The 27,754-nt window shown below is 35.6% G+C and overlaps 2 protein-coding genes across 2 annotated transcripts in view; both read right to left on the bottom strand.

The window, feature by feature from the left end:
- The window catches only part of LOC307154780 (microfibril-associated glycoprotein 4-like), a gene marked incomplete at its 3' end in the record, with an annotated part of 64,178 nt that overhangs the window by 8,196 nt on the left and 28,228 nt on the right, over window positions 1-27,754 (bottom strand). The gene's annotated exons all lie outside the window — the stretch shown is intronic.
- LOC307154708 (NACHT, LRR and PYD domains-containing protein 3-like) lies at window positions 71-23,347 on the bottom strand. The gene is made up of 10 exons (XM_079864793.1): window positions 23,271-23,347; window positions 22,863-23,023; window positions 12,435-12,710; window positions 12,231-12,293; window positions 3,991-5,800; window positions 3,154-3,327; window positions 2,665-2,838; window positions 1,934-2,104; window positions 1,801-1,847; window positions 71-1,721 (listed from the first exon to the last, which is right to left on the bottom strand). The coding sequence occupies exons 3-10, from the start codon at window positions 12,688-12,690 to the stop codon at window positions 1,183-1,185; spliced, it is 3,234 nt and encodes a 1,077-aa protein (XP_079720919.1). The 5' UTR covers window positions 12,691-12,710; window positions 22,863-23,023; window positions 23,271-23,347; the 3' UTR covers window positions 71-1,182.

Raw genomic sequence — 27,754 nt, 5'->3', positions numbered from 1 at the left:
TAAAAACTGCATTACTTGTCATGTTTCAGTTCTACCAGCAGACAATATGAAATACATTGTTTTTAATAATTTAGTTTATTTTTACTGCAAGTGTTGAATATATGCATTCTTGGCAACATACTATCTAAAAGTGAATGAGTCATTACTTTATAGAATGTACAGTAGAAAAAAAATAGAAAGTAACCAAATTGCTCAGGAAGCAAGCCACTGGTCAAATGGGTCCCCTATGCAGAACTTCAGTTGCCATCTCCTGAAATTGTTTTCTGGGGGTGTGGTGGGGTGTTGACAGAGCCCCCATAGAGGCTGGGATGGTGCCCCCTATAGTGCACTACGCAGATAGCATATTCTTTGTATATGGAACAGTGGTACTGGAAGCGTTGTAGTGAAAGCTTTAAATGAAGCTTTTACTGAAATAAAAAAGAAATTGCTGCCACTGATCAACAACAAATGGCATTTGCTTAATATGGAAGCTTTTTTCATAAAAAAAAAAAAAAGTATAAAAGGTAATTGTGATATTTTCTCACACAATTCTTTTTTCTTACAATTGTGAGTTTTCATCTCACAATTCAGATTTTTTTTTTTCTTTCTCAGAATTGTGAGATATAAATTTAGGAATTGAGAGGAAAAATAATCAGAATTGTGAGATAGGAAGTCACAATTACCTAGTTACTTTAATTGTGTTTAGAGTTATTAAAACTTGACTACAGATTGGACAAAAGGATGTTAGGAATTGATAAAAAAAACTCTGATGCCCATTCAGTCCAAGAATGTTAAACGTTTTAAAAATCATTCCAACTCCAAGAATAGCAAAGTTCACAACAATATTATCATTGGAATCACTTTCAGAGTACTTTTTTTCAGCTGATGAATGGTAAATACATTGACTTCCAATCAAAATCCTTGCTATTTTAAAATGTGTGCTGCAATTATGACATAACTGCAGAGTATGGTTAAAAAAACAACATTATTGTTTGTTTATTGTCGTACAAGCTAATTATCATTATAGTTATCCTTTTTGGAGTGAACAAGCATTTAATCATGAGTTCTGTCTGTTCTCATTTAACTCTGTCCTCATAACTCTGTCAATCATGTTCATCTCCAAGTATCCATGTTAGCATTGTTTCGGCTGTTTAACATAGGGATGTTGTTTAATATAGGGATATGTATGTTGGGTGTGCTTCTCTAAGTTTTAATCTGACACAGAGACACTGAAGAGTTCAAATAAACCCTAAATCCAGCATAGAGGGGTTCAGTGAATGTGGTGTAGAATGTGTGTAAGTGTGTGAGTGTGTGTGTGTTAGAGATGCTATAGAAGGACAGAGTGCCAGCTGACACATCCAGATAGACACCTACTCTATTAGAAAAGGGTGGAGGGGCTGGTATGGCAGTTCGCTTTTTAATGTGCCAGGCAGAGAATTTGTAATCAGAGCAGATCAGACTCCAGGAATTGTCATTGGATCCAAACCCAAAGACACTTCCTCCTTTCCAGTTGACTCCTTTACATGACACTGATATATCGGCATTATATCCGCTCCATTCAGCCTCCCAGTAACAGCGTCCAGTCAACCTCTCCCCACACAGAACCTGTTCGCATTTCTTAAATCTCTCTGGATGATCAGGATATGGCTGATGACCATAAACATATGTAACTTTCTTGTTCTCATCAGACAGAATGAGACGAGAGTGTGCAGTGTTTGGATCCAGTGTGAGATCACAGGCATCTGAACACAAGAAAAGAGAAATATTTATAACACAACAGAACAGCAATCACTCAGAGTGTGTGCGTGTATGCAGACATACACTTTCGTAGACCTGCTGTCATCCTGATTTCTCCTCCCTGATCCACACTATAAACACACAAACACACATTAATGTAGATATGTACATGCACACACACACATGTTCAATATGTCAGTATTAGTCTTTGGTATACTTGAGTATCTGCAGTGAGCAGTTTGGATCCTTCAGTTTGTCAGAGAGCAGCTTGACTCCTGACTCTGGGTGATTGTAGCTCAGGTCCAGCTCTCTCAGGTGTGATGGGTTTGAACTCTGAGCTGAAGACACATAACCACAGCCTTCCTCTGTCACCATACAGCCCGACAACCTATAGAAACACACACATACATACATTCAGGTAATCTAAAAAGTGTTTCCCAAATGGTGAACTGCTTATGCCTATGCCTTGTGTTACAGACTGTGTTACAAACATGGATGTGGAGGGATTTATTGTGGACATTTATAATCAGATATTATTTGCACTAAAGTGGTGAACAATCAGCTAAAAAGCCATGGACATGGAGGTGAAAGGTTATTATAGCAAACATTGTATATTATCAGCAAACCTTGCCAGCATATTACGATCTCACATACAGTTTTTTCACATAAACAGTTATCGCTATAATAAGTTATGTATATGTATATGGGAAGAAATAAAACCCAAAGACTGCTATTTAACCAAATTCTTAAATATTATATTACACTGCATAAAATTATAAAAAACAGGATGACTTTTTATTGAAGAAAATCACTAAATCTAATATAGTCATTGCTGCAAATGTATAGAATCATTTCAGTAATTTTCTAAAAAGGGGAGCAGTAGAGAGCAGTATTAAGCACACACCAACTACATCGGTTTTTCCCAAAATATACAGACCAGTTAAATACCTCAGTATGTACAGCTGACAGTTTGAACTCTTAAGTCCACCAGACAGCAGCTTCACTCCTGAATCCTGTAGGTCATTGTTACTCAGATCCAGCTCTCTCAGGACACAGTTTGAGGATTGGAGAGCTGATGACAAACTCTCACAGCACCGAGTAGTAAGATTACAACATGGTAATCTAATATGAAAAATAAAACAAAGTGGTGTATACTGAAACATTTGCAAATTGGAAGTAAAGAGACTATAATATCTCCTCATTTGGGTTTTGCGTTTCCATTTTCTTCCTAAATTTGTATGACTCCTGATATACACAATACAAATCCACACAGAAAAAGGAACTTTTGATTGCAATTAATCAATGGGGTTATTCTGTGATAAAATACAGTTCTATACTGACTTTTCACTGAGCCAATGATCCCATGTATCTCTCATATCACTCCACACTGTCCCTTCTCACATGATAAATTAATTTACACTCCAATCAATATAAAACCTTAGTACGTGCAGCTGACAGTTTGGGCTCTTCAGTCCATCAGATAGCAGCTTCACTCCTGAATCCTTCAGGTCATTGTTACTCAGATCAAGCTCTCTCAGGACACAGTTTGAGGATTGAAGAGCTGATGACAAACTCTCACAACACTGAGCAGTGAGATTACAGGACTGTAAACTGGAAAACAAAAACTGTTATCAGTGTTGGCCAGATACCCTAATACAGTGGTTCCCAAACCTGTCCTGGAGTACCCCCAACACTGCACGTTCTCTTTGTCTCCCTAATCAAACACACCTGATTCAACTCATCAGCTCATTAACATGCAGTGTTGGGGGTACTCCAGGGCAGGTTTGGGAGCCACTGACCTAATATAATACCCTACTATTTCAAATGTACACAAATGTATACTTTACCATTTTTATAATTAAAGTGCAAAGGCACTTGATTTTCTTGATTTTAATGTACTTAAGTATTAAAACTAAAATATACTTATCACTTAATTAAACATCACTCTTTTTGTGACAAGATCAAGAAGGGCAGTTTATTCAATATTTTATGTACCAACAATCTAGCATTCTGTAAAAAATGGTAAGTTCAAGTTCAACCACCTCTGAACCAGCTAAATAATATCTTCCAAAACACCTGTCAGTAAATATTAAAATTTCCCTAATATACTAATGTTCGTAGAAATTGTTGTAACTGAACTATGCAGTAAGGTAGATCGCTGGGAAGAGTATTGGGCATCCTTGGTCTGCAGTTTGGCCCATGTCACCCTGTTAATTTAGAGACCAAATAAAATGACTAACCATGTATGTAAATAAATGTAAATATGACTCTTACAGTGCTCGTCTAGTGTTTTTGATCACTGGTAGCAGTCTCATCAATGCTTCATCAGATCTTCTGTATTTCTGCAGTTCAAACATCTCTTGAGTCTCTTCTGATATCAGGAGCAGAAACACCAGAGCCGACCATTGAGAAGAGGAGAGATTTGCTGAAAGATTTCCTGAGCTCAGATGAATCTGGATGTCCTCCGCAAAGTCATCTTTCAGTTCACTCAGACAGTAAAATAGGTTGATAGTTCTCTCTACCTTTTTTTCCTTCTCTATTTTCTTTTTGATATAATCAGCAACGTCTTTGACATTCTTGGTTTTCAGTTCCAGTCTGGGCAGCAGTTCCTTCAGGTCACTCTGATTGGACTCCAGTGAGAGACCCAGCAGGAACCGGAGGAAAAGATCCAAGTGTCCATTCTTGCTCTGCAAAGCCTTGTTGATCGCAGCCTTATGAAAGTCAAATAATGACTTTTTGAAGATACCCCATTTCAGTTTTTCTGTCCAAGATTGAAGAAATACAAATCTGCTTCCAAAACATTTGTATCTGAAAAACACGTAGAGAGCAGCTAGGAACTCCTGAACACTGAGATGTACGAAGCTGTAAACACTTCTCATTGAAAAAGCCCTTTCTTTCTGAAAGATCTGAGTGCATAACCCAGAGTACACTGACCCTTCACTGACATCTAGTCCACACTCCTCTATATCTTCTTTGTAGAAAATCAGATTACCTTTCTGTAGCTGTTTAAAGGCAAGTTTCCCAAGTTTCAGAATAACCTGATCAAAAGACTTGGCTTTAGGATTAACTTCAGGATCATCACAGTATTTTTTCATCTTTTGCTTCTGAGAAAGTAAGAAGTTTGTGTACATCGCAGTGAGAGTTGTTGGTATTTTGTCATTGCCCTCTTGAGCCAGTAGAGGCTGAAGAACAGTGAGACAGATCCAGCAGAAGACAGGGATGTGGCACATGATGTATAGGCTCCTTGATTTCCTGATGTGACAGATGATGTTTCCAGCAACCCCAGAACTGCTGTTTTTGATGAAGTATTGCTCTTTTTGCTCATCATTGAATCCTCGCACCTCTGTCACCTGATCAATGTAGTCTCTGGGTATCAGACAGGCTGCTGCTGGTCTGGATGTGATCCAGATGAGAGCAGAGGGAAACAGGTGTGTCTTGATCAGGTTTGTAAATATTTTACTCACTGTTGTTTTTACATGCACATCTGTAAATGCATCACTCTCATTAAATCTCAAAGGCAAATGACATTCATCCAGCCCATCAAAGATGAACAGGACCTTACAGTCACCTTCAGGAAGAGAGGGAAGTTCTTCAGGACCACTAAAGAAGCATTCTTGAAGCAGATCCATGAGACTGCAGTTCTTTGTAATCATATTCAATTTACGGAATGGGAGAGGAAATACGAAGAGTATATTCTGATTTTCATTTCCTTCAGCCCAGTCAAGAATGAATTTATTGACAGAGACAGTTTTTCCCACCCCTGCGATTCCCATCGTCAGCACTTTTTTGTTTTGTTGACCCATATGTTCTTTGAATATGTCATTGCACTGGATCGCTGAGTCCTTCGCAGTAAATCGGCTGATATTTAGTTCAATCCGTCTCACTTCATGGTCAATCATTATTCCTCCAGATTCATTCTCCACCATATATAGATCAGTGTAAATATCATTCAGATACTGCCGATGACCTGTCTGAGAATTGCCAACCAATATCCGCTTGTAGTCCTCTTGTAATTTGTTTTTCAGTCTGAGGCTGATCTTTCTGTAATCATGAGGATCAGCTTTACTGTCCTCTGCAGTTGAGCCTTTGAGAAAGAGAAAAACAAAATAAAGCAAAGAGTTAAAAATCTAGATCTTAAAAATATGAACTGTTCGGATTGAAATAAGTTTCTTTATACATTTGTTTATAACTATTTTTTTAATATTTTTAAACTATATCATTAATTGTTACCTGGCCTATGATATCTTTCTAAAATAAATTAACATACAAACACACTTATAATAAGTATGTGTGGTACATGTGCATTTCAGTACTGCTGTATTACTGCATCCTATTTACCACAATTAATCATAATTGCATATTTAGTGAATGTACTGCAACACTAAATGGTTTACATGCTCATCTTACACTGATTATGCTTAATAAACAGACATTGCTTAATGTCATGCATTTGCTTTGGCTCATGACCACATAGTATAAATCTCTTTGAGATATAACAGGCACTGTCCCACAGCAGGAACATGAACCTAGCTCAGGAATTGAAGAATATTTCTGTTTTCGCCCTGTTCGCACAAGGAACTATAGTTCCTGTTACCATTTTGTGCAGTATTTTTAACTCCTACTCCGGTACTTTCAAGTAGTCAAGAAATTGAATTATAGGCCACTTTTACAAATTATGATTGGTAAACCTGTGACACACAAACCAGTGAGAAAGAAGAAGAGCCAGCAGCCACCATGTTAACCGAACGTTAAACTCACCAGCAGCACACCAGCTCCAGACAAACAATGTCACTTAAAACTGTGCTGTTACTACAGCTAACATTTACAAAAACAGCATATCTTGGTTCTGTAAAACAGCAAAAACCAATGTTAGCATCTGAATTCAGGCCTTCCCGCCTAGGTCTCTCCAGTGCTGGATAGCTTTTCTAATATTAACCCTCTGGGGTCTGAGGTGTTTTCTAGGCATGTTCTGACATGCTTGTGTTTATTTCTGTTACTTGAAACATCTTCATGGCTAAAGTCTGATTACACTATTCAGCACAAACTCTACTACAATAATATGTCAGCAGCATGTATGTAAAAGTTTGTAGTTTTGAGATAATGGCGTTTATGCGTGGTATGTGAAAAAAAAAAAAAAAAATTTCACTGAAATAAGGTTATGAAACCCATACTGATTATTTCTTCACAAGACTTTTGAAAATTGTATAACGTAGCCTAGAATATTTGCTTCAAAACGATGTGAAAATCATCCTGCGTACTCATTCAGATAAAACAATATATTGATTTAAAACTTGTAAGACATGTTTTGTGTAGTAAAGCTTTATGCAAGGAGGCGTGAATCATCATGAATATTGATGTGTTTCACACCTGAGCAAGACAAAGACCCTCCCATAATGGCCCTATCAGGTGGGACTATGAGAGAACCAGAACAAAGAATGAGCAGAGATTTAAAAAGAATGGCTTTTTGATTGTTTGGATTTATTTACAACACTACATAATCCAAAGATACACAAGGACAAAAAAAGCACATTATTGAACACACTGATCTAAAGACAGAGACTTGAATAGTCACACACCTTTGTGCCATTCCTGAAACATAGTACATACATGTCATTTCCAAGGTGTTTGATTTTTTCACTTTACCATATTCATGTACAGAGACTTGTGTGAATGTTGAAGTCAGCAGGACTCATCAGTGGCATCTGGTCCCTGTAAAAAAAAAAAAAAAAAAAAAAGGAAACAACTGTGAACATGCTGATATCAAGAGAAATTATAGGGCTGTTCGATTTTGGGAATAAATTTTACATTTTTCTGGTTAAAATTGCGATTTAAAATTTACAAAAAATATATACATAATGAACACCAGGTTTGTTGTGCTTTGTAGGCATATACTTGTACGGCTTCATAAAATAATAACAACAATAGCCTATAGCAGGCAGCCTATATATCGTTAAAAAGGAACACTTCAGTACACTACACTGGAGAAAAATGTACAGATTATCATATATTTTACTTCGAATGTTTCCAATCATTATGACATTATGAAATGAGATTGGAGTAAAAACTCCCAATCTTTGGCACGTTTTGTTTTTCAAATGCACAGCGCGAGTGACTCAGACTCACAGCGTGTACAGAGACCATTTACTGAAGCGATCGAGCCGCTCCAAACTATGAAACATTATTGTTACCACATTATACATATCTACGTTTGAGCAGATATCCACAAACACAGTATTTAACAGTAAACACGGGTCTAAACATTATAATATTCACCATATTAGAGTAAACATCATACTAGCCTACGTTTATATCATGCTGTTTTATTATCGAACATAAAAACATCCTTGTGTCGTACATAAAAAATGTAGCATTGAAAGGTTGGTACCTGTCTGTAGTTCATATTTCAACATGTTTCTGTCTATATATGTAAATATATGTGTATATATATATATACATATATATATATATATATATATATACACACACACACACACACACACACACACATACATATTAGTCTGGCACCAGTTTAACTAGTAGCTACAATGTGAAGTTTATGCAACAATAACATGCTTACTATTATGAGTGGGAATTTCTTATCTTCTTACCTTAAAAGAACTTTCTCCTCTTCGAATTTCGTTCTTCTAGTTCTTCTGAGGTAAATCCAAGGTAAACAGCACAGCACAGCACAGCACAAACACAACGTGTTGTTTTTGAGGTAATGAGGGCGTTTACAGGTTTGCGTTCCTTCACGTGGACGGTTTGCATGTGAACTGCTCTTGCGTGCAAGGGTGTGGTCACATTAGAGTTAATGAGCAGAGGCTTGAGAAACTGTACATCTGGTTTCTTTCATATGGATTACTTACACAGAGAATATTTGTTTTTGATATAATAATTTTCATTGTATCATCATTTTGATACATCATTTAAAAACAGAGGCTTCAAACTTTGAAAAGGCATATGTCAAATGTCAGTGTGGCAAACATTCGCTGAGTTACAGATCATTTTCTGTTGTGTTTCAGAATGAACTTCACACTGAGAAAGATGGCAGAACGTGCAGATTTTCTTTGCGCGTGGCAGATTTTCTTTATTTTATGAAAAACAACATTTTGTTTTTACTATGAGTGCACACAAATAAAAGAAGACATTTAACACTTTTGAATGATGTATAACACTTGCCTGTATGACAAAAATCAACGGAGTTATTTAAAGTCTTGTTTGCACTGATAAGAAAAAAAAGCCAGGCAATCGCGCCGGTGCGACCACCGACCCCAGGGGGTTAACACGGGTCCTAAAGCTCTTGCCTGATCATTATTCTTCTTTTTCCAGTGATAATTCTCTGACATTTTCTATTTTGTAATGTCTCTCAGCCATCTCTCTTTCTAGTTTTTCTTCAAATCTCCCTCTTGCACACTCTCTCTCCTCCCCAAACACGACATGTTTATTGTACATCTGTACGGGTATATGGATGTGTGTAAGCATATTTACACCTTGATTTTGCATTTTCGCAGATGGTTCACCGATTGTCTTTGATCATGGTATGGGCCAAAAGGGAAGGGACTAGGTTTGTGGGAGCATTGTTAGAGTGTGCATGTGTATGAATGTGAATGTCAATGTATCTAAATATTTGCTATAGTCCTGTGTTGTATTTACTTTAATTATGATTTTCTATTATGATGTTGGTTTCTTTGTACTGTAAGGACCCCCTCGAAAATGAGATGGTTCATCTCAAGGGACTATCCTTGAAAATAAAGAATAAATAAAGAATAAAGAATAAAGTGTCTTGCGTTGCTCGCTCCAATCCTCTTTCAACAGTGTCTTTCAGAAAATCACTTACTGCACCTTTAAGTAAAAGACCTACACGCAGAACACCTTGGCCCCATAGACAGTAAAAGAAATGGACACAGCGACCCCATTGGAACTCAATTGAGACAAGTGAAGCCCATTTTTAGCGATTTCTTAGCACTTCCTTTCCTGACGCGCAGACTCAAACCGAGCAAAGCGTTACACGGACCACGTGAGCAACCCGTCTGTCTTCTAGTAGCTGTGCCAAGAGAAATCTGAATCATTCCCTTCCGAATCTTGCAGAGACGGAGAGTGTGAGTAGGAATTGTCCATGAGCTTGGAGCAGGAGCAACTTTTGCTAGGTATTCTGATTAATTATATTGTCATTTTGCCTCTACGTCCTCCCGATTGCCCGCGAGCTTCTCCTCCCGTCCATACGGTAATCTCTCTACTGTGCGACAGAGAGTCGCTTGGTTATGACGCAATCGTAAGCTTACTTTTACAAAAACTGCTTCTACGGGGCCATAACATAAGCTACAAGGTAATGGAGCCTTTTATACATTGTCGTGTTTCTTTAGAAATAAATAATGGACAAATGGAGTCTTTAAACGCCTCAGATGTAAAGTTATTCGCTGTCAAAGTGACGCCAAAATGAATGGGAGTCAATGGGATGCTAACTGCAGGTGAAGTTCTGCTACAAGATGGTGGCACGCGGCCGGCTTCAACTTCCGGTCGACTTCCTTCCCGCCTGCTTGGCCCACACCACTGGCTACCATTGTTGGAGAAATGGGTGGTCCTTACAGAACTGAATCAAAAGTTATCATAAGTTGTCAATAATGGCCCTGGTGTATGAGAAAACCCAACACCACTGTTAAATTGCATGTGAGCAATTTCTCATTCTTTTTTTTCTGTGTCTCAGAACAGCTCGGTTTGTAGTAAATGCTGCTTCACATGAAGCCCATTTCTGCATTAGTTTGGGTCCCTTAAAACATATATTTGGGACAGTCCAATCTGTCACCATAGCAAATTTGGTGTCTTAAAACCAATCCCTCTAGCTCCACCAACTGTCCAAAGTTGCACTCATGTTTATGCTATTAACTTTTTATCCACAAGGGCTAGAAACAAAATTCTTTTTTCCTCTGATTCCCTAGCTTAAGACGATTCGAATGCACCCTACGTCATTTTCCGTCATGGAAATTTTTCCGCCATTTTGAATTTTCCTGTAGTGGTGATTTTTTTTTCAAATGCTTATAACTTTGGGTGTGGTCGACTTATTTTCACGAGACTCCTCTCATTAGAGTCCTGAATCATTGCCGAGTCCTACGATACCAAACATGCTAGGTTTTGCCTTACGGTTTGTGTAGCGTTGTGATTTAGCGCTTAAAAAACATTTGCCGATATCTTCGAAACCGCTAGTCCGATCGAGAAGAAACCACCATCAGAAGTTTGGAAACATAGGTCGATAGCTTGAATTCTATGCCCAAATTCGAAAATATTGATAGTAAGGGGTAGTAAAATCCAATCAAAGTCATGTGTCAGTCATTTTTTACGTGTTTTTTCATATAAATGTCTATAACTCCGAAGCGAATTGAGATATTTTCACCAAAATTGACACACATATGCATGGGCTCACTCTGAGGACACACACAAAAAAATGGTGGGACTGAGCCTCTTGGTGGCGCTATAATAGAACAAAACATGAAATTCCCATTGACTTCAATACAGTTTTGTGAAATAAAATGCTATACTTAACAAATGCATTGGTGTAATATTGCGAAACTCAGAACGTGCCATCAGCACCATCGTCTGAAGGTACTCAAAATATTTCGAGACAGTGCCACCTAGTAGTCAAAAGTTATAACAAAATTTCCAAAAGGCTAATAACTTTTGAATAAATCTGGCTATTGAAATGTCACTGGTCTTAATAGATTCCTTGGGTCAAGCCGAGAACATAGATAACAAGTTTTCCTTATTTGGCCGAACTTCCTGTCCATCATCTTGATTTTCAGTCAAAACATACTTTTTTAAACTCCTCCTAGACCGTTTGTCCGATTTTCACCAAAATCGAAGCGTATCATCTCCAGACTGTGCCGACTAAAAGTTATGGATTTCGTGTCGATAGACCAAACCGTTTTCGTATAGTGCAGCAGCAAATTTGAGGCATGATGCTAAAATCACTATTCAGGCTTTATCTCTGCAATGCCTTGACATATTGACACCAAACTTTGTATGTCATTGTCACTTCACTCTGACCACATCACATCAGTTTTGTAACTCCGCCACCTATTGGTCGAAAGTGATAATCCATTAAATCATATTTTTATTTACTGTTTCTATGATTTTTCAGGCATTTTGCCTAAAATCCTCTTTAATTAAATTAATTAAATGTCTTTAATTGCTTACTGTTGCAGTTGGTCTGACACTTTCAGACATGTTGGCATGTCTTGTCATCTGATTGTGCTTGGCCCCAATAATTGCTGCTTGCAGCTATATTTGTATTTTGGATCATCTCTCTGATATTTCACAAACCATCTTACAAAACAAACATAGACTTTAGTACTGCTATTTAATAGACAAGCCAACGATTTATGTGTGTGTGAACCTTTGTAATAGTTGCAAGCATATTTTCTCTTACCTACCCAAAATAAAGACCATTAGACTAAAATATGAATAATCCCCAATCTGGGGTAAATAAATATTTCCATGTACAGATAGAGGACATTATTTACCCAAGATCTTTTTTGAAGCAGCTCCAACAGTGGCAGAAGCATTCATATTGCCCTCAGTCTGAACTGTGAAAGAGAGGGATGAAACAAAATGAAAATGCAGTAACAAATTACACAACACACTGGAAAAGCAAGAGTTTAAGCTGAAACACATTTATTACTTTGTTCTCTACATTTACAACATACACTTGTAAAGATTTTAATTACCTTCATTGTGTTTGTTCTCTAACTGTTCAGCCAGGAGGTTTTGGTTCATCTTCCTAAGAATGTACACTGTGATCTTCACAGCTTCTTCTTGTCCAAAACTTGCCACCATTTTATCCACTGTGTCTAAGACATCTGTGTTCTCCATTTCAGAAGTTGAAACACACTCATGATTCTTCAAGTGCCACTGAAACTCCTTCAGATCATCTTTGACTAGTTCCTTCAGTGAGTTCACGAGCTGTTCTTTAACAGATGCCATTGTCCTTCAATGATTCACTTCTGCAGACCAAGAAAAAACATTAACGTGGATCTGTGCGCACAAATGTTATTTGGATAATAAAATGTCTGCTACAATGCATTCAGGTAATGAGTGATCGACAATGAGTGAAAAGGGAATGCTGTGCTGCAGTAAAACTAACATTTTAGAGTTACATTTTATTTGGCCAACAAGCTTGAGTGTCGAGGATAAAGTGTAGTCAGATGTGCAATGTTGCTGTGCACAGATTTAATAATGGAGAACACAATCTAAACATTATTTCAAATAAATAAATGCTGCAATGTGTGTACTAATGAAGAGATGACAGATACAGCCTTCAGAGCTCAGTTCAGTCTGTTTTAAGAATAACAGTCTGTCGTCAGACAGACACACAACCAGTGAAGACACTCGTCTCACAGGAATTGGGACCAGCACTGATTGTTTTCAGCTTGACAAAATACATTTTTAGAAGAAAGATTTAAAATCAAACACAAAGACTATTCTCGTCGCTTCATAACATTAATGTTGAAGTCACTGGAGTCACATGGACTATGTTAATGATGTCTTTACTACATTTCTGGGCCTTGAAAGTTGCAATGACGTTGCTGCCTATGTGGGGCCAGAAACCTTTCGGATTTCATCAAAATTAACTTAATTTCTGTTTTTTAGAAATATGAAAAAATAAACTGTAAAATGTCTACTTTTTTGTGTGTCCACTTACAGTCAAACCAAAACATTGTGCTTTTGTAAAATAAAGAAAATAAACAAAAATAAGTTCTTTATTCTTAAGTGCTTTGTTCTAATCGATTGAATGGCACAAATGTGCGCTGTTGTTTACAGGCACTTACATTAGTGAACATGCTATTTTTACATGAACACATCTACTAGTTTAGCTTTTACCAAACTGTATTGCTAAACTGAGATGAGTAAAAATCGACTGAAATATGTTGAAATAACATTTCTTTGTATAAGCAACGTATTAAACTACAAATTAACATTTATATGCCCTAATATATCATAAAAATGATGTTACAGATGAAATATGAAAGACAACATTTCGTTGACTAGTTTAGATTATATAAAGTTTTTACTGTAAAATAGACTACTGCTACATCATATAAGCTTTTGTTCGCCAATTTCTGCTCATATGTTAAATATATAGTATGTTTTGTCAAAAATAAAGTCACCAACTAAGATGTTATTATAGTGTTTGTTCCAAAATTCAAACTAATGAATCCTTAACTTTGAAATACGTATGATAAAATAAATGTATACTTTTTAAAAAGAAAGATTACACTTGAAATATTGTTAAAATTGTAATTGTTGTTGATTTACATGTGAAAACTTTTTAATAAAATTGCAAAAGTATATTTACAAGGTAGCAACATCTTAAGAGGTCAATATAAGCATTCTCATTAAATTATTTTTTAATTTTTTTATTAGTGACACATTTGGGGAGAGGATATATTCCAAAACCTTCTGAAAATACAGTATGAGTATTAACTGCATAGTTACTAGAAATGTTTACCTTGGATATCATACAATTTGCATGCATACAAAATTTGTGAAAAAGGAGAAATTTCTTTCTAGATGTTTCCAACTCTAACTTTGAACCAATTCTGTAGAATGGCCCATATAGCCTATTTGAACAGGATTTGTTTCCAGGTATGACTATGTACTAAAAATGTGCTTTTGACTTTAATTTATATATATATATATATATATATATATATATATATATATATATATATATATATATATTATGCGGGTCATTGTCTTCTCAGGTGTGAATCACAGCATTATTCATGATCATTCACGCCCCCACGCATATTGCCTTTCCAAACAAAAAGTGTCTTACAAAATTTAAATCAATGTATTGTTTTACGTGAATGATTAGGCAGGATGATTTTCAGATAATTTTGAAGCAAAAACTCTAGGCGACAACATCCATTAGTCAAAAGTCTTGTGGAAACATATTTAGTATGTGTTTTGTGGCCTTATTTCAGAAAATTTTATTTGAATTTTTTCAATAACCATTGTGAATGGATTTTAATTAATCAACGTTAATTAATCAACTAACATTTGTTTTTCTTGCAGGAACAACATTCATATGCTTTTAATGTGTCAAAACTCTTTGGGGAAAAACTTGTGACTTATGAGTGTATGTCTATGTGTATTAATAACAGAAAGGGGAACTGAAACTAGACATGACTAGTTCGCAAAAACCTTGTGATAAGTAATCAGAGTTTGCTTATGCCAGTGACAGAGGGAAAAGGTTGGGCTTTTGAACCGATTGAACCAATCATATTGAAGGTGACATGTTAGTCTTATTTGTTTTCCTGATTCTATAAAAACTGTTGTATATGTATTTTTCGGTGGGATTCTCAATGGAATTTGTCTGAGATCCTCCGGCCTTGCTTCTTGGGAGAGATTCCCTGAGAACTGCTCGGGAAGATCTCCCGGCCGTGATTAAAGCATTTAAAGGACAATTGCAGGTCTGTTTGTCAATTTATTCCTGCGCAGGAAGCTAGTTTAGGTAGGAAGTTAGTTTAGATAGTTAGTTTGGGGAAGCCAGGTAGTCAGTTACAGGTGATCTATAAAGTGGGGACGTCAGGAACGAGACCCAAAAGATAGAGCCAGGTAGTCAGTTACAGGTGATCTATAAAGTGGGGACGTCAGGAACGAGACCCAAAAGATAGAGCCAGGTAGTCAGTTACAGGTGATCTATAAAGTGGGGACGTCAGGAACGAGACCCAAAAGATAGAGCCAGGTAGTCAGTTACAGGTGATCTATAAAGTGGGGACGTCAGGAACGAGACCCAAAAGATAGAGCCAGGTAATTAGGTTTGAGAGAAAAAATATCCACGACATTTTGGCGAGCCAGCCAGGAGTCCTCGGAATTCTCCCTCTGTCGGATGGACAGGGAGCGAGGAACCACGTTGTCTTCACTCTGCCAGACTGCAGAACCCTGTTCGACAGAGGGACCATTCCAGTCGGGCTAAAAGGACTTAAAGTATTAAGGTAGGATGGACAGACTTGACATTTTTCCTTTGAAATGCTTCTAAATTAATTAAAAGGTTTTAATTAAAAAATTGGCTAATTCTGTTAAGTAAAATTTTGAAGAAAACTGGTAATCAGATTTAAAAGATTTAAGTGATTTAAAAAATGTTTTACCTTTGCTAATAAGAGCAATGATTATGGTTAAATTCAACCAAATTAGTATATGTTGAGTATTTTATTTGTTGTTTTTGAGAGTGCGCCTAGAAAGCTCTTAATGAAACTTTGTTCTGCAAATAGCAACTTGTCATGCTGGAAACCAGATCCAGGAGGGGAAAATACCCTGAGATGCTGTAGTAATGAAACTTGCTTTTTGTTTGAAATTTTGTTTGAAAAAGACTTGGATTTTGATTGAATTAAAGAAAGATAAAGATTCCATGTGGAAACAAGATAAATAGATCAATATTTTTATCCTGAGATTTATGAATTTTTACATTTTGAAATCAATTAAAAAAATGAAGAAATTGTTAAAATTATAAATCATAATAATAGGAATATGCATTCTGTGATAATTAGGAAATTTTGAGTCATGAAGGAACTTTTATGAGTTAGACTTTGATTTATTAAAGTAGATGAGATATATAAAACTGAGCAATAGAATTTAAGCAATTCTCTGCTTTTGCTCTTAAAGTGATGAATAAATAATAAGATATTAACTGAACGTGTTTAAATATTATACTTTCTATATGAAGGCATCTAGAATTTGTATCCTGTTATCCCTTGTGGGAGACAGTGTGAAAAACTGATCCATTGCAGAGATTCTAAGAGTCAATGGTTTATGTTTAATTAAGATAATTTTTGTGCATTGTGCATAGTATGAGAATGAGATTGGGTGACCAACTTTAAATATAAATTGTGATTTGAAAAAGCACATAACAGACATCTTAGTCATTTTATTTTGGTTTCTTGTAAAAAAGAAAAGACAAATAATTATTTTTGTTTACATTATACACTGTGTTATAATTAGAGAAGTTTTCCTGCTTTTTCCTGCGTCTTTGCAAAGAAGAAGTGCTTGCTTTTTTCCGCAATGAAGGACTAAGCTTTTTAATAAATTGAAGAATTGCTGTGTTGTAAACCAGAAGAGACTTTTGGAAATTAAGCTGTTTAATTAGATTTTTGCGGTTCTCTGAGTGTTCAAGATTTCAGACAGCTGCCTTGAAAAGTGGGATGACTGCAGAAAAATAAAAGAGGAAGTGGGGCCTGCAGCCGCCCTCCTGAAAGAGGAAGTTGAGACTTCTGAGAGGGGTCACATGGGGAGACTGAGACAGTGCAAAGGTGACAGTTCACTTGAGACTTCTCCTAAAGACAATTTTGCCATGCATTATGAAATTTTGTGGCAGGAGATGCAAAAGCCAGACCGATGAGAGAGCCATCACAGCCTGATGATCCAATTTATCAGCCTGAAGTTCAACTGAATGACAATTCACACAGAAAGACAATCAGCCGTGTGGACTAGGTGCTGCATTTTCAATGATCACTACAGAGACCGTTTCAAATTTAGTTATTATTAACTTGATTGTTTTTATTATCCACTGGTTTCAGCAATTCTTCATATTTCTTCATATTCTTCTCTGTTTAAACTAACTCTTTGAATCTGCTTTCAATAGATACCAGTCAGTAACAGCCCTTCTGCAGGAAGTTCAATAGCGGAAGTTAACACTCAGTTAAAACTGAGACTGGAAATGGCAGTGAGAGTTATGTAAAAGATTGACATTGCAGAATTCTATGGAAAAGAAAAATACAATATAGGCCACAAGGCGTCTAAAGAGAAATTATGACTAGAAAAGCAAAAATATTGGTCACTCCATTTCATTTAAAGGTAATTTTCTAGATTCAATAGAAACAATGTTTCTAATTCTAAACTTTTGAAATCACATGCTGTCATCATCATGGATACGAGATATAAATGTTATAAATGTTATTTTCTTTTTGTCCAAGGATCAAAGGTTGTGTGAAGATTTCCAAATCTTCTTTTAAATAGCTTGCAACAACAAAAAGTTTGGAAAATTGAAATTGTGCAAAAAATTGACAAATTGCATTTGGGAAATTAAGATGGATTCTCTCAACTGCAATTGTAGGTCTATACGATGATTATTATTAAAAGTGTTTAATCTATTTGATTTTTGGAAAGTTAGGTTTACGTCCACTGTGTAAACTTAATCACATGGCGACTGCATCGGACAATAGAAAATTGATATCCTAACGTTCAGACACTGTTGCAAGGGGAATGCCACAGTGTGTCTACGTTCAGTAGTTTCTGTCGTCGTCGAACTTTGTTACCGTTCAGATTTGGTGGTATTCCACTCCTAATAAATATATATGTTCCCCATTCAGTTCATAAACTGCTATGGCAGACAAGAATGTATGAATCTCTGGCAAGAGAGGGGTGTGTGAAAGTGTGTGAAAGTGAGTGTGTGAAATATGGTGTTCAAAGACAAATAAATTATGTCAATCAAAACAGCTGTATTTAAATTTATAAAATATGACCCACAGGTTAAAATATACCCAACAAAACAACGACCATGGATGATTTTGGCTAACTATCCTGGTCTGGGTTTATTGTTGTGGCAGAAATAAACAATGCACAACTGCGCAGCGTGTAACTTTGGGAAGGCAGAGAGCAAGCAAGCTTGCCCTGTCCACCCCATATTTAACTTTTTACTTTTTACAGGATGTCATGATGGATCTCATCGAACAGAACTGATTGTTCCAAATGTATAAAAAATTGTCTTGTTGCTGTTTAACATGAAATTTTACAGGTCTCATCAAAAAAGGACGACCGGTCAGACAAGCAGATGAGTCTGGCGACATGATGATGTTGTCACTAACAAAAATACTTAAGGTCTCCATTCACAGGTTGTTCTTGTGGTTCACTCCACAAACAAGGTCCCATCTGGGGTGCGGTGACACCTCCGTCCAAGCATCTCGACTTAAACTACACCAACCAGCCCTCAGAAACCACACACGCCAACGCCAACGTCAACACCAACGACAACGCACAGCGTCAAGTGGGGGATCAAGGACGTGCTAGTTTAACGTACCTCCCTTGCCGACGTGGGAACGCCCATTGCAACGGTTCGCAAAGAATCACCCTGGTGAAGATGGAACGTCCATGGGGCAACAAGATGATTAACACATCTGGAGGAAGATGTGGACCAACTAATGGTTTAAGCTTAGCATGATAATTAATTTTGTGTGATGTTTATTGATGTTGTATTTGTTTCAATCAAACTGTACTGTACTGAGTATTTAGATCTCATGATTTGAACAATTACTGATTAATTTGAAAATATTTCAGGTACATGTAAATTGTGAAGAGGAAAATCTCTTAATTCTGTAGAGTATAGGGACTCTAAATAGGTACATTACTGTAAAGATAAAAATAATCTAGGGACTATTTTTGAAGAAACTTTAAGGTTTTAGAACCCTAATTCAGATATCATAGATGCTAAAAAAATGTAATAGTTGTAATAGTTGTTCTCTAATAAGAGAGGATAAGTTACTTTGCCGGACTTAGGTCCGAATAGATAATTGGGTGGGCTTCTATAGCGATGAATGAATGACTAAATTAAATATTTTTTAGGTGTTTCCATTTGTTAAAATAGCAAAAGAAAAACTTTCAAAAGGAGATTGATTTTGGGAAACATATTTAATTTATGAATTATTATTAGTTAAAGACGTTACCAGTGTGATTACTGAAATGTTCCTTTCATGTATTGTCTAATTGTATTGTCTAATGTCTGTATTTGATATCTGAGAGGTGACTACAGGTCTAGTCTATCTAGGAATACAGTAACAGTGCTTGCTTATTTAGCCCGGCTTCCAGAAATGAAATATGGATTTGTTTTGTTGAGAAAGGTCTTCAACGTGTTCAAATTATTATGTAGGGGGCATAAAGTTAAAACCAAGACCAAGAACAATGTAACTCAAACATGTTAAATTTAAACTAAAATGAATCTAAACAGTTAAGACATTTCAGTGAAATAGAATATTTGCTCATAAAGCAAAATTCTAAAAACTTTCTTAATTTAGAATGAAGTTACAGATTTAATGATCTGGATCACTGGATCCATTATGAACTATTCCGCATTGCCAACAAATAGAGGCAGGACATGTTATGTCCATCAGTTAATTCTGGAAAAATAGGATTTTAGGATAGGTAATTAATGATTAAATAGCATATCAGTAGCTAAAGCTATTATCATGGCAAAGAGCTTGGGTTAATTTTCAAATAATGACATTGTTTGAAACAAAATAATACAATTATTGATATTTGTGTTAAGGAAAAAAAATGAAAAGATTTTAGAACTTGGTTGGTTAGATTTTATTACACAGATCCTTAAATAGATCTTACTAAGTAAAACAATCGCCTGCTTGAATTAAAAGCTAGTAAAATAAGGTTAATAAAATTGGTCCAGCAGCAGTATCAGCCTGTTAAAGGCCTAATAGATCAATGCGATTCAAAATCCAGAGAAAGATGATAATTAAACTTGACTCAAGGTCTACTAAAGTTATAAAGGCAATGTACTATGGTATGTTTAGTTTTTACTAAAGATAGAATGTTGGGAAGGAGATGAAGAAGATGAGAAGATGGTATGTGTATGTGGTAACATTGTAAATTGGTTGTATTTTCATTACAACTTAGGATGCTGATTGAAGGAATATTTGACAGGTATTATAAAGTAAAAGATGGAACATGGTATGATTAGAGATATCAGGTGGTATTAAAGTCACTGACTTATAATAGGATGATTTGGTATAAATTAGATTGCAGGTAAATCATGCAGGTATGGAATAATTCATTAGAGTAATTAAAAATCCAGATATATGTATTTGGTCATATAAATGATTACGACCAGAGAGGGGAATGTGAATGGATTTTAATTAATCAACGTTAATTAATCAACTAACATTTGTTTTTCTTGCAGGAACAACATTCATATGCTTTTAATGTGTCAAAACTCTTTGGGGAAAAACTTGTGACTTATGAGTGTATGTCTATGTGTATTAATAACAGAAAGGGGAACTGAAACTAGACATGACTAGTTCGCAAAAACCTTGTGATAAGTAATCAGAGTTTGCTTATGCCAGTGACAGAGGGAAAAGGTTGGGCTTTTGAACCAATTGAACCAATCATATTGAAGGTGACATGTTAGTCTTATTTGTTTTCCTGATTCTATAAAAACTGTTGTATATGTATTTTTCGGTGGGATTCTCAATGGAATTTGTCTGAGATCCTCCGGCCTTGCTTCTTGGGAGAGATTCCCTGAGAACTGCTCGGGAAGATCTCCCGGCCGTGATTAAAGCATTTAAAGGACAATTGCAGGTCTGTTTGTCAATTTATTCCTGCGCAGGAAGCTAGTTTAGGTAGGAAGTTAGTTTAGATAGTTAGTTTGGGGAAGCCAGGTAGTCAGTTACAGGTGATCTATAAAGTGGGGACGTCAGGAACGAGACCCAAAAGATAGAGCCAGGTAGTCAGTTACAGGTGATCTATAAAGTGGGGACGTCAGGAACGAGACCCAAAAGATAGAGCCAGGTAGTCAGTTACAGGTGATCTATAAAGTGGGGACGTCAGGAACGAGAACCAAAAGATAGAGCCAGGTAGTCAGTTACAGGTGATCTATAAAGTGGGGACGTCAGGAACGAGACCCAAAAGATAGAGCCAGGTAATTAGGTTTGAGAGAAAAAATATCCACGACACCATGCATAAACATTATTCTCTCAAAAATACAAACATGTACATACATGTTGCTCACATATGGTGGCCCTGTTTGTACTAAATAGTGTAATTACACCTTTGCCATTAATATGTTTATAAGCAACTGAAAAAAGCACAAATGTCAGGGCATGTCAAAACATCTCAAGGACCCCAAAAACACCTTAGACCCCAGAGGGTTAATGACAGAAATTTCATTTTTGGGTGAACTAACCCTTTAAAGTATATCTACTAAAGATACAATCAAAGGTGTATTCAGAGAATGGAATCAGTATTGTTACGTCCACCTGATTTGTGTTCAGCCTCGTTAAGGTGTGAGTGGATCAGTATATAAGAACCCAGAGAGTTTTAAACAAGGAGAGAGACTATCATCTTCCAGCCCCAGCAGGACAGCACTTATCTTGTTACTTGCATTGTGTTTGTGGTGTATGTTGTAGTGATTAAGTGAACACTAAAGAAGGTGTGTTGTGTGCTAACTTCTATGTGAGTTTATGGTAACCTTGTGTTTATAGTTACCATAATCTAGTTGGAGTGTGTTAAAGTAATCCTTTTTTTTTTTTTTTTTTTTTTTTTTGCATGTATCTGTGTATAGCTGGCCTGTATAAAGCTGGCCTGGCCTTAAATGTTTTTCCTTTAAGTTAATACACTGTTTCGTGGTTTATCTTTATTGGGATCATTTAGTTTACTTTTGAAGCTAGGTAAGTTATTTCTAAAAACCCTTAGTAAGAATTTATTTTCTTTGCCGTTTCCCCTCCTGTCCATTCTCAGTCTTGTGTTTATATCCCACTGATTATTTAAAATAAAACTTGTTCTATCTTTTTATTTTACAAACTGGTGTTGTAATTTGTGCTTGTCCTGGGACCTGGAGACGGGAATTCTCTCACTCTCTCCCTGCAACTTTTTGTTACCCTCCTTTCCTGCCCCTAGACCAATAAGCGGTCTCGTAACAGTATCTGAAGCAACAGTCAATCAACTCAAATCAGTGTTTTATGCTCAGGATGTTAGGTTTTCTCTTTGATTACATACATTTTAACTTGTAAAGTGTCCAAAGTCCTTTCAGCATTTGTTGCCCACATAGGTACACACACGCACACTCATTTAGCATTTTTTTGGATTCTCATATAAATATGAGTAAATACACAGGTTAAATAAGTCACTTGAAAAGCAAAAAATAAAAACAAGTGAGAAAAACAACCATCACACCTCAGACGTAAAACATATGCCTATGATCACGAGACTGAAGTGTCTTTCAATCAGTGTTTGTTTGTTATTTAACAAAGATACTGAAAAACCATAAACCAAAATCCAGCAAAGAGGGGTTCAGTGAGTGTGGTGTTGAATGTGTGTAAGTGTATGTGTGTGTCTGAGGGCAGAGTGCAGGACTCATTAAACTTATTCCTTACCTGATGATTCCTCTGATATATCAGCCCATCCCGCTCCATTCAGCCTAACTGTGAGCAGTCAGGTCATTGTTACTCAAGCCCAGCTCTCTCAGAAGAGTTTGAAGCAACGTACAGATTCAACAATTTCACAGGACTGATAAGTGTGTTTGTTGATGGAATCTCTAAATGCAGGAATAAAAACAAATATTACAAATCTAAACACAAATATTATAAATCAACTCAATGTATACAGACAATTGTAATATATTATGTACATTTTTCATTATAGTTCAATTGAGAAACACATTGATAATTAGATCAAACAACTGTTACTAGTAGAGAATGTCAAACGAAATCTGCTGATTCTTGGTTCTTACTAAGAAAACTTAGAAGAAATTGAATGTTTGTTTATTTTATTTGCTAACTCACCTTGAATAATGACGATATTTGTCGATGTTTCGTGCACCTCCTCTGAACTGTCATCTTGACCAGAAGCTCCTTTCACTTCTGAATTTTCATAAATGACTTCGGGCACAGAGTGATTTCATCTGAATTTCAGTTAAACCACACCCACTTGCCACCAAAATGCCACCATTACATCTCATGATCCAGTTAAATTACACACAGGTGAGCAAATGTCTTAGGGATTTATGAACAGATTGTGTCCCAGTAATCCAGGGGTTTCAAACTGTTTCTAGATTCTCACCAGCACATTTTACATGTTTTCCCTATTCAACACACTGAGCTCAGGTCACGTCTACGAATAAGGAGGAGTTCATTCAGCCAGGTTCAGTAAGAGAAACATCTGCAATGTTCAGTGCTGAGGACGATCCAGTATCAGTGTGGAAACACATGCAGAAGTCAAAGTGTGACGTTAACTTCTTCTCCATAGAAACGACACGCCCACATCGCCGTCCTGTTTAGTGTTTCTCAGATAGTGAGCGAGTCTTCCAGCTTATCTGTTCTTCTACAGCAAGAAACAAACTGAAGGTTTAATATATGACGGGCATCAAAGAGGTATGATTTCATTTTCTCTCTATTTCACTTGAGATTGGGTTTTTTGCTTGACTTTATACACTGTAAAAAATAAAATCGTAAAAAAACGGTCAATGACTGTCAGCTGCGGCTGCCAAACAAAAACCGTAAAAATAAAGTAAAATATCCTAATTTAAAAGAAGTGCAAAAAACTTTTACAGAAATTTTCCTTAAATATTTTACAGAAAAACACTGTTATTTTACAGCTATTTCCTGAATTATTACGATCAAACACCTTCACTGTAAAAAAATCCCATAAAATAACAGTCAAATGACTGTCAGCAATGGCTGCCATACAAAAACCGTAAAATTTATGTAAAATATCCTAATTTAAATAAGTGCAAAATACTTTTACAGAAATCTTCATAAATCTTTTTTAACAGAAACACACAGTTAAAACACAGTTATTTCACATTTATTTTCTGATTTTTTTACTGAAAAACATGCAGTTAATTATATGTATGATTTGCTGTGACTATACGTCACTGCATCAGCAACTACACAGTTACTGTCAGTTAAATAAAGCAACATGCAGCATATCATCAGTGTTTCTCTGCTCATCCTGGACTGAAGCTCAGGCTCTACTCTTCAATACAATGGTGACACACGAAACACACCATACAGAAACACTTTAAACCCCAACAAAACATTAAACACTAACAGATCTCTCAGGATCTCAGCATCTTCACTTATTACAATCCAGACTTTATTTATTTCATACTAACATTCTTATTGAGAATTAACAGAAGTTTAGAAGTTGAAGTTCTATTGAAAAGAATCAAGTTTGATGTCACCATGATGGAGATCAGTGTTTGCTTTAGTTGGTCTCTTGAACTTTTAGTGCTTAACTTTAATGTTTCTCTGGCTGAATTAACTGTGTGTCTCTGATGCATATTAATAATTGTAGCAATCCAAGAGAAACTCAGATCAGATGATAATGGTCACTCTTTTATGATAATAGTCATCATGTAGTGTTCTGCTTTATTAATACTACCTGAAATGAAATATCTGATTAAGTCGTTATATATTAGTTGTTCATTTTGCATGACAAAACTGCTGTAGAAGATCCTGCAGTGCTGTGATACTCAGATTTTATGCAGTCATTATACAGAAAATGTTTTGACAGGATCATATAGACTCACTCAGACATCAAGAATCAGCGTATGAATCGCAACAATGGTGACAATGAAAAAAAATCTGAATTACTATAAAGTCACAAAAAGGCTTTGTTGGTTGTCACCATTGTTGAGATTCATATGTTGATTCTTGATGTCTCTATACGACTAAAAAAAATTAACCAGCTCAAAACTTTTTCTGTACAATATATATATATATATATATATATATATATATATATATATATATATATATATATATATATATATATATATATTTTTTTTTTTTTTTTTTTCAGATTGTTATAATACTGATGCCACAATATTTCAAGGGTTATGTGAAAAGTTATGACATTAATTATAGACTTTGTGTAAAACTAAACCCCATCTACATATTATGAAATCTAAGCTAATATATTCAGAAATTTGACTGACACATCAGTGAATCAGATCATTGTAATCAACTGATCAACTGTAATTTGTCATTAATGTCACAATACCTAAAATAACAGCTGAATTTTTATTTTACAGTTATTATTTGTAATTTTAGTGTTTTGAGTGCAATTTAAAATTAAAGAAAATGATCGTCAAAAAATCAGTTATTTTCTGTAAAATTAGGATTTTTTTTTTACAGTGTACATATACAGTGCACACAAAATACTCTGTATAACTGATTCAATCTCCATTTCTGCTGTATGCTCACAGTATTTAAGTCAATGTGTTGCTTGTGGAATGTTAGAGTGACAACCAGAGAATCTAAAATTATGACACAAAAACCAGGGGATCATATTACAGAAAGACCTTAAATTTGTAATCCTATCTTATCTGTTTGGTAACCATTGCAATTTCGGTTAGGACCTCATTTAGGACAAAAGCTATTACGGAATGACATTTCTTAAGTGCATTATCTTATCTAAAATATGGATAGGAACAGAGTACTGCAGAAGCATCCTAACTTGACAAAAACCCTTAAAAACTGTCTTAACTTTAGGACAACCCCAATGGTGTCCTAACTTCAAAATTATTTGAAAGCCAAATGTAAAAATCACATAACAATAGTCCTGTGTGAGAATGGCATCACATGTAGTGATGATACAAGATGAAGAACAGAGACTATTGATGGTGTAAAGACTTGATGGTGGTGCACTTTGATGACAAAACACTAATAAATGATTACAGACTCCCATGAAATATAATGATAGGCTTTGCCTTTTCTACCAAGCTTATCAAAACTTATCTTTCTGCAGCACTTAATTAAAAGCACACCTATTTGGTTTTTCCATTTTAATCTCTAGCGTTTACTTCACAGCCGATTGACTGCTTGGTAACAGAACTGAGAGTTAATTACTGAACTCAATGGAGTGGTTTAAGATTTCCTAACAATATGCTGACGTAGTGAAGTTGCTATACCTCTTCTCTTTCCAATTGGTGATATTTTAAACAAGATTATGGAACAAAAAGAAAAAGATGACTTGAACAGCTAGTAAGAGACAAAGGGCTAAATGAGGCAGACAAACAGATTAATGACCATAATAATAATAATAATATATGAATGATCACTGCCTGTCTTGTTAGACTGATTGTTTTCTACATTGTAATGGAATTTTTCTTAGAAGCTTTAGGAATGTACATAGGCTAAAATAATTTTAACTCAATATTTCAGTATTATTTGGCAGGTCTGTGTGTAATAAGCAGGATAAAGTCACTCACTGACTCATTATGAAGACTTAAATGTAAAGTCAACGGCCTGACATGAGGCAGAATCTCCGTCAGGATTTATTTTGCAATAGCGTGTTACTTCAAGAGAGCAACTATACATCTGTTGTGTTTTCTTTAATATATGATTTAATTTTATAATCATTATCATTTATGTAGTTGTAATTTGATTTATACCATACATATTATTCGTTTGTCATTTTTATACTTTAGATAACTTATTTCCTTTCAATTGTTGTTAAATCTTATGATTGTGTTGCTTTCAAGGGATGTCTGTCTTTAAGAGTAAGAGATAAATTGTCTCCATTTCAAGGTTTTTAATGTCACAGGACGATGTTGAAGTCTTAGGCAGCTGCTAAAAATTTGTGAAATTTGGCACACAGATAGAGGACAGTCTAAACATTAACCACAGCAGTTTTGGAGTCTCTAACTCAATCTCTCTAGTGCCACCAAAGTTTAACTTGTGTTTAGGAAAATAATTTTAGAACCGTAAGGGCTTAAAAAAAAAAAAAAATGTTCCTCAGATTCCTTGGCTCAAGTCGATCCAATTTCACCCTAAGACGTCATTTTCTGTCATGACATTTTTTTTTGAAAAACATTTTTTTAACTCCTAGACTGTTTACAAATATCAAACCAGATCATCTACAGACCATGCCGACAAAAATAAATAAATATTTTGTTTACTAAAAAAGTAAAGGCTTTACTGGTTTCAGACACCAGACAAAACAGATCTTTTTTGACAGGATTCAGATCTGATGTTTCTGACATGGAAATCCATCCGATCTAACAAAATGCTTAGCAATGCAGTGAAATATAAATAAGCTGTAAATGGAGACTAGAAGATATATGTCTAAATTCTCCACTTCTGTGCACAATGTAAAAAGGCAAATTCATTTTTTATCTGTATTCAGTTGAAATATAGTTCAATTGCTGTCCTTAATTCACTGTTTAAATACTGGTCAAAAAGCTTGCAATTCAAGTATAGCTTTATAGCATATACACAATATATACACTATATACACGCACACATTTAAAGAAAGCATATTT

The sequence above is a fragment of the Squalius cephalus genome, assembly GCF_949319135.1.
Source record: "Squalius cephalus genome assembly, chromosome: 2".
In the NCBI taxonomy this organism is placed as follows: domain Eukaryota; kingdom Metazoa; phylum Chordata; class Actinopteri; order Cypriniformes; family Leuciscidae; genus Squalius; species Squalius cephalus.
This window is presented reverse-complemented; position numbering and strand designations above follow the sequence as displayed.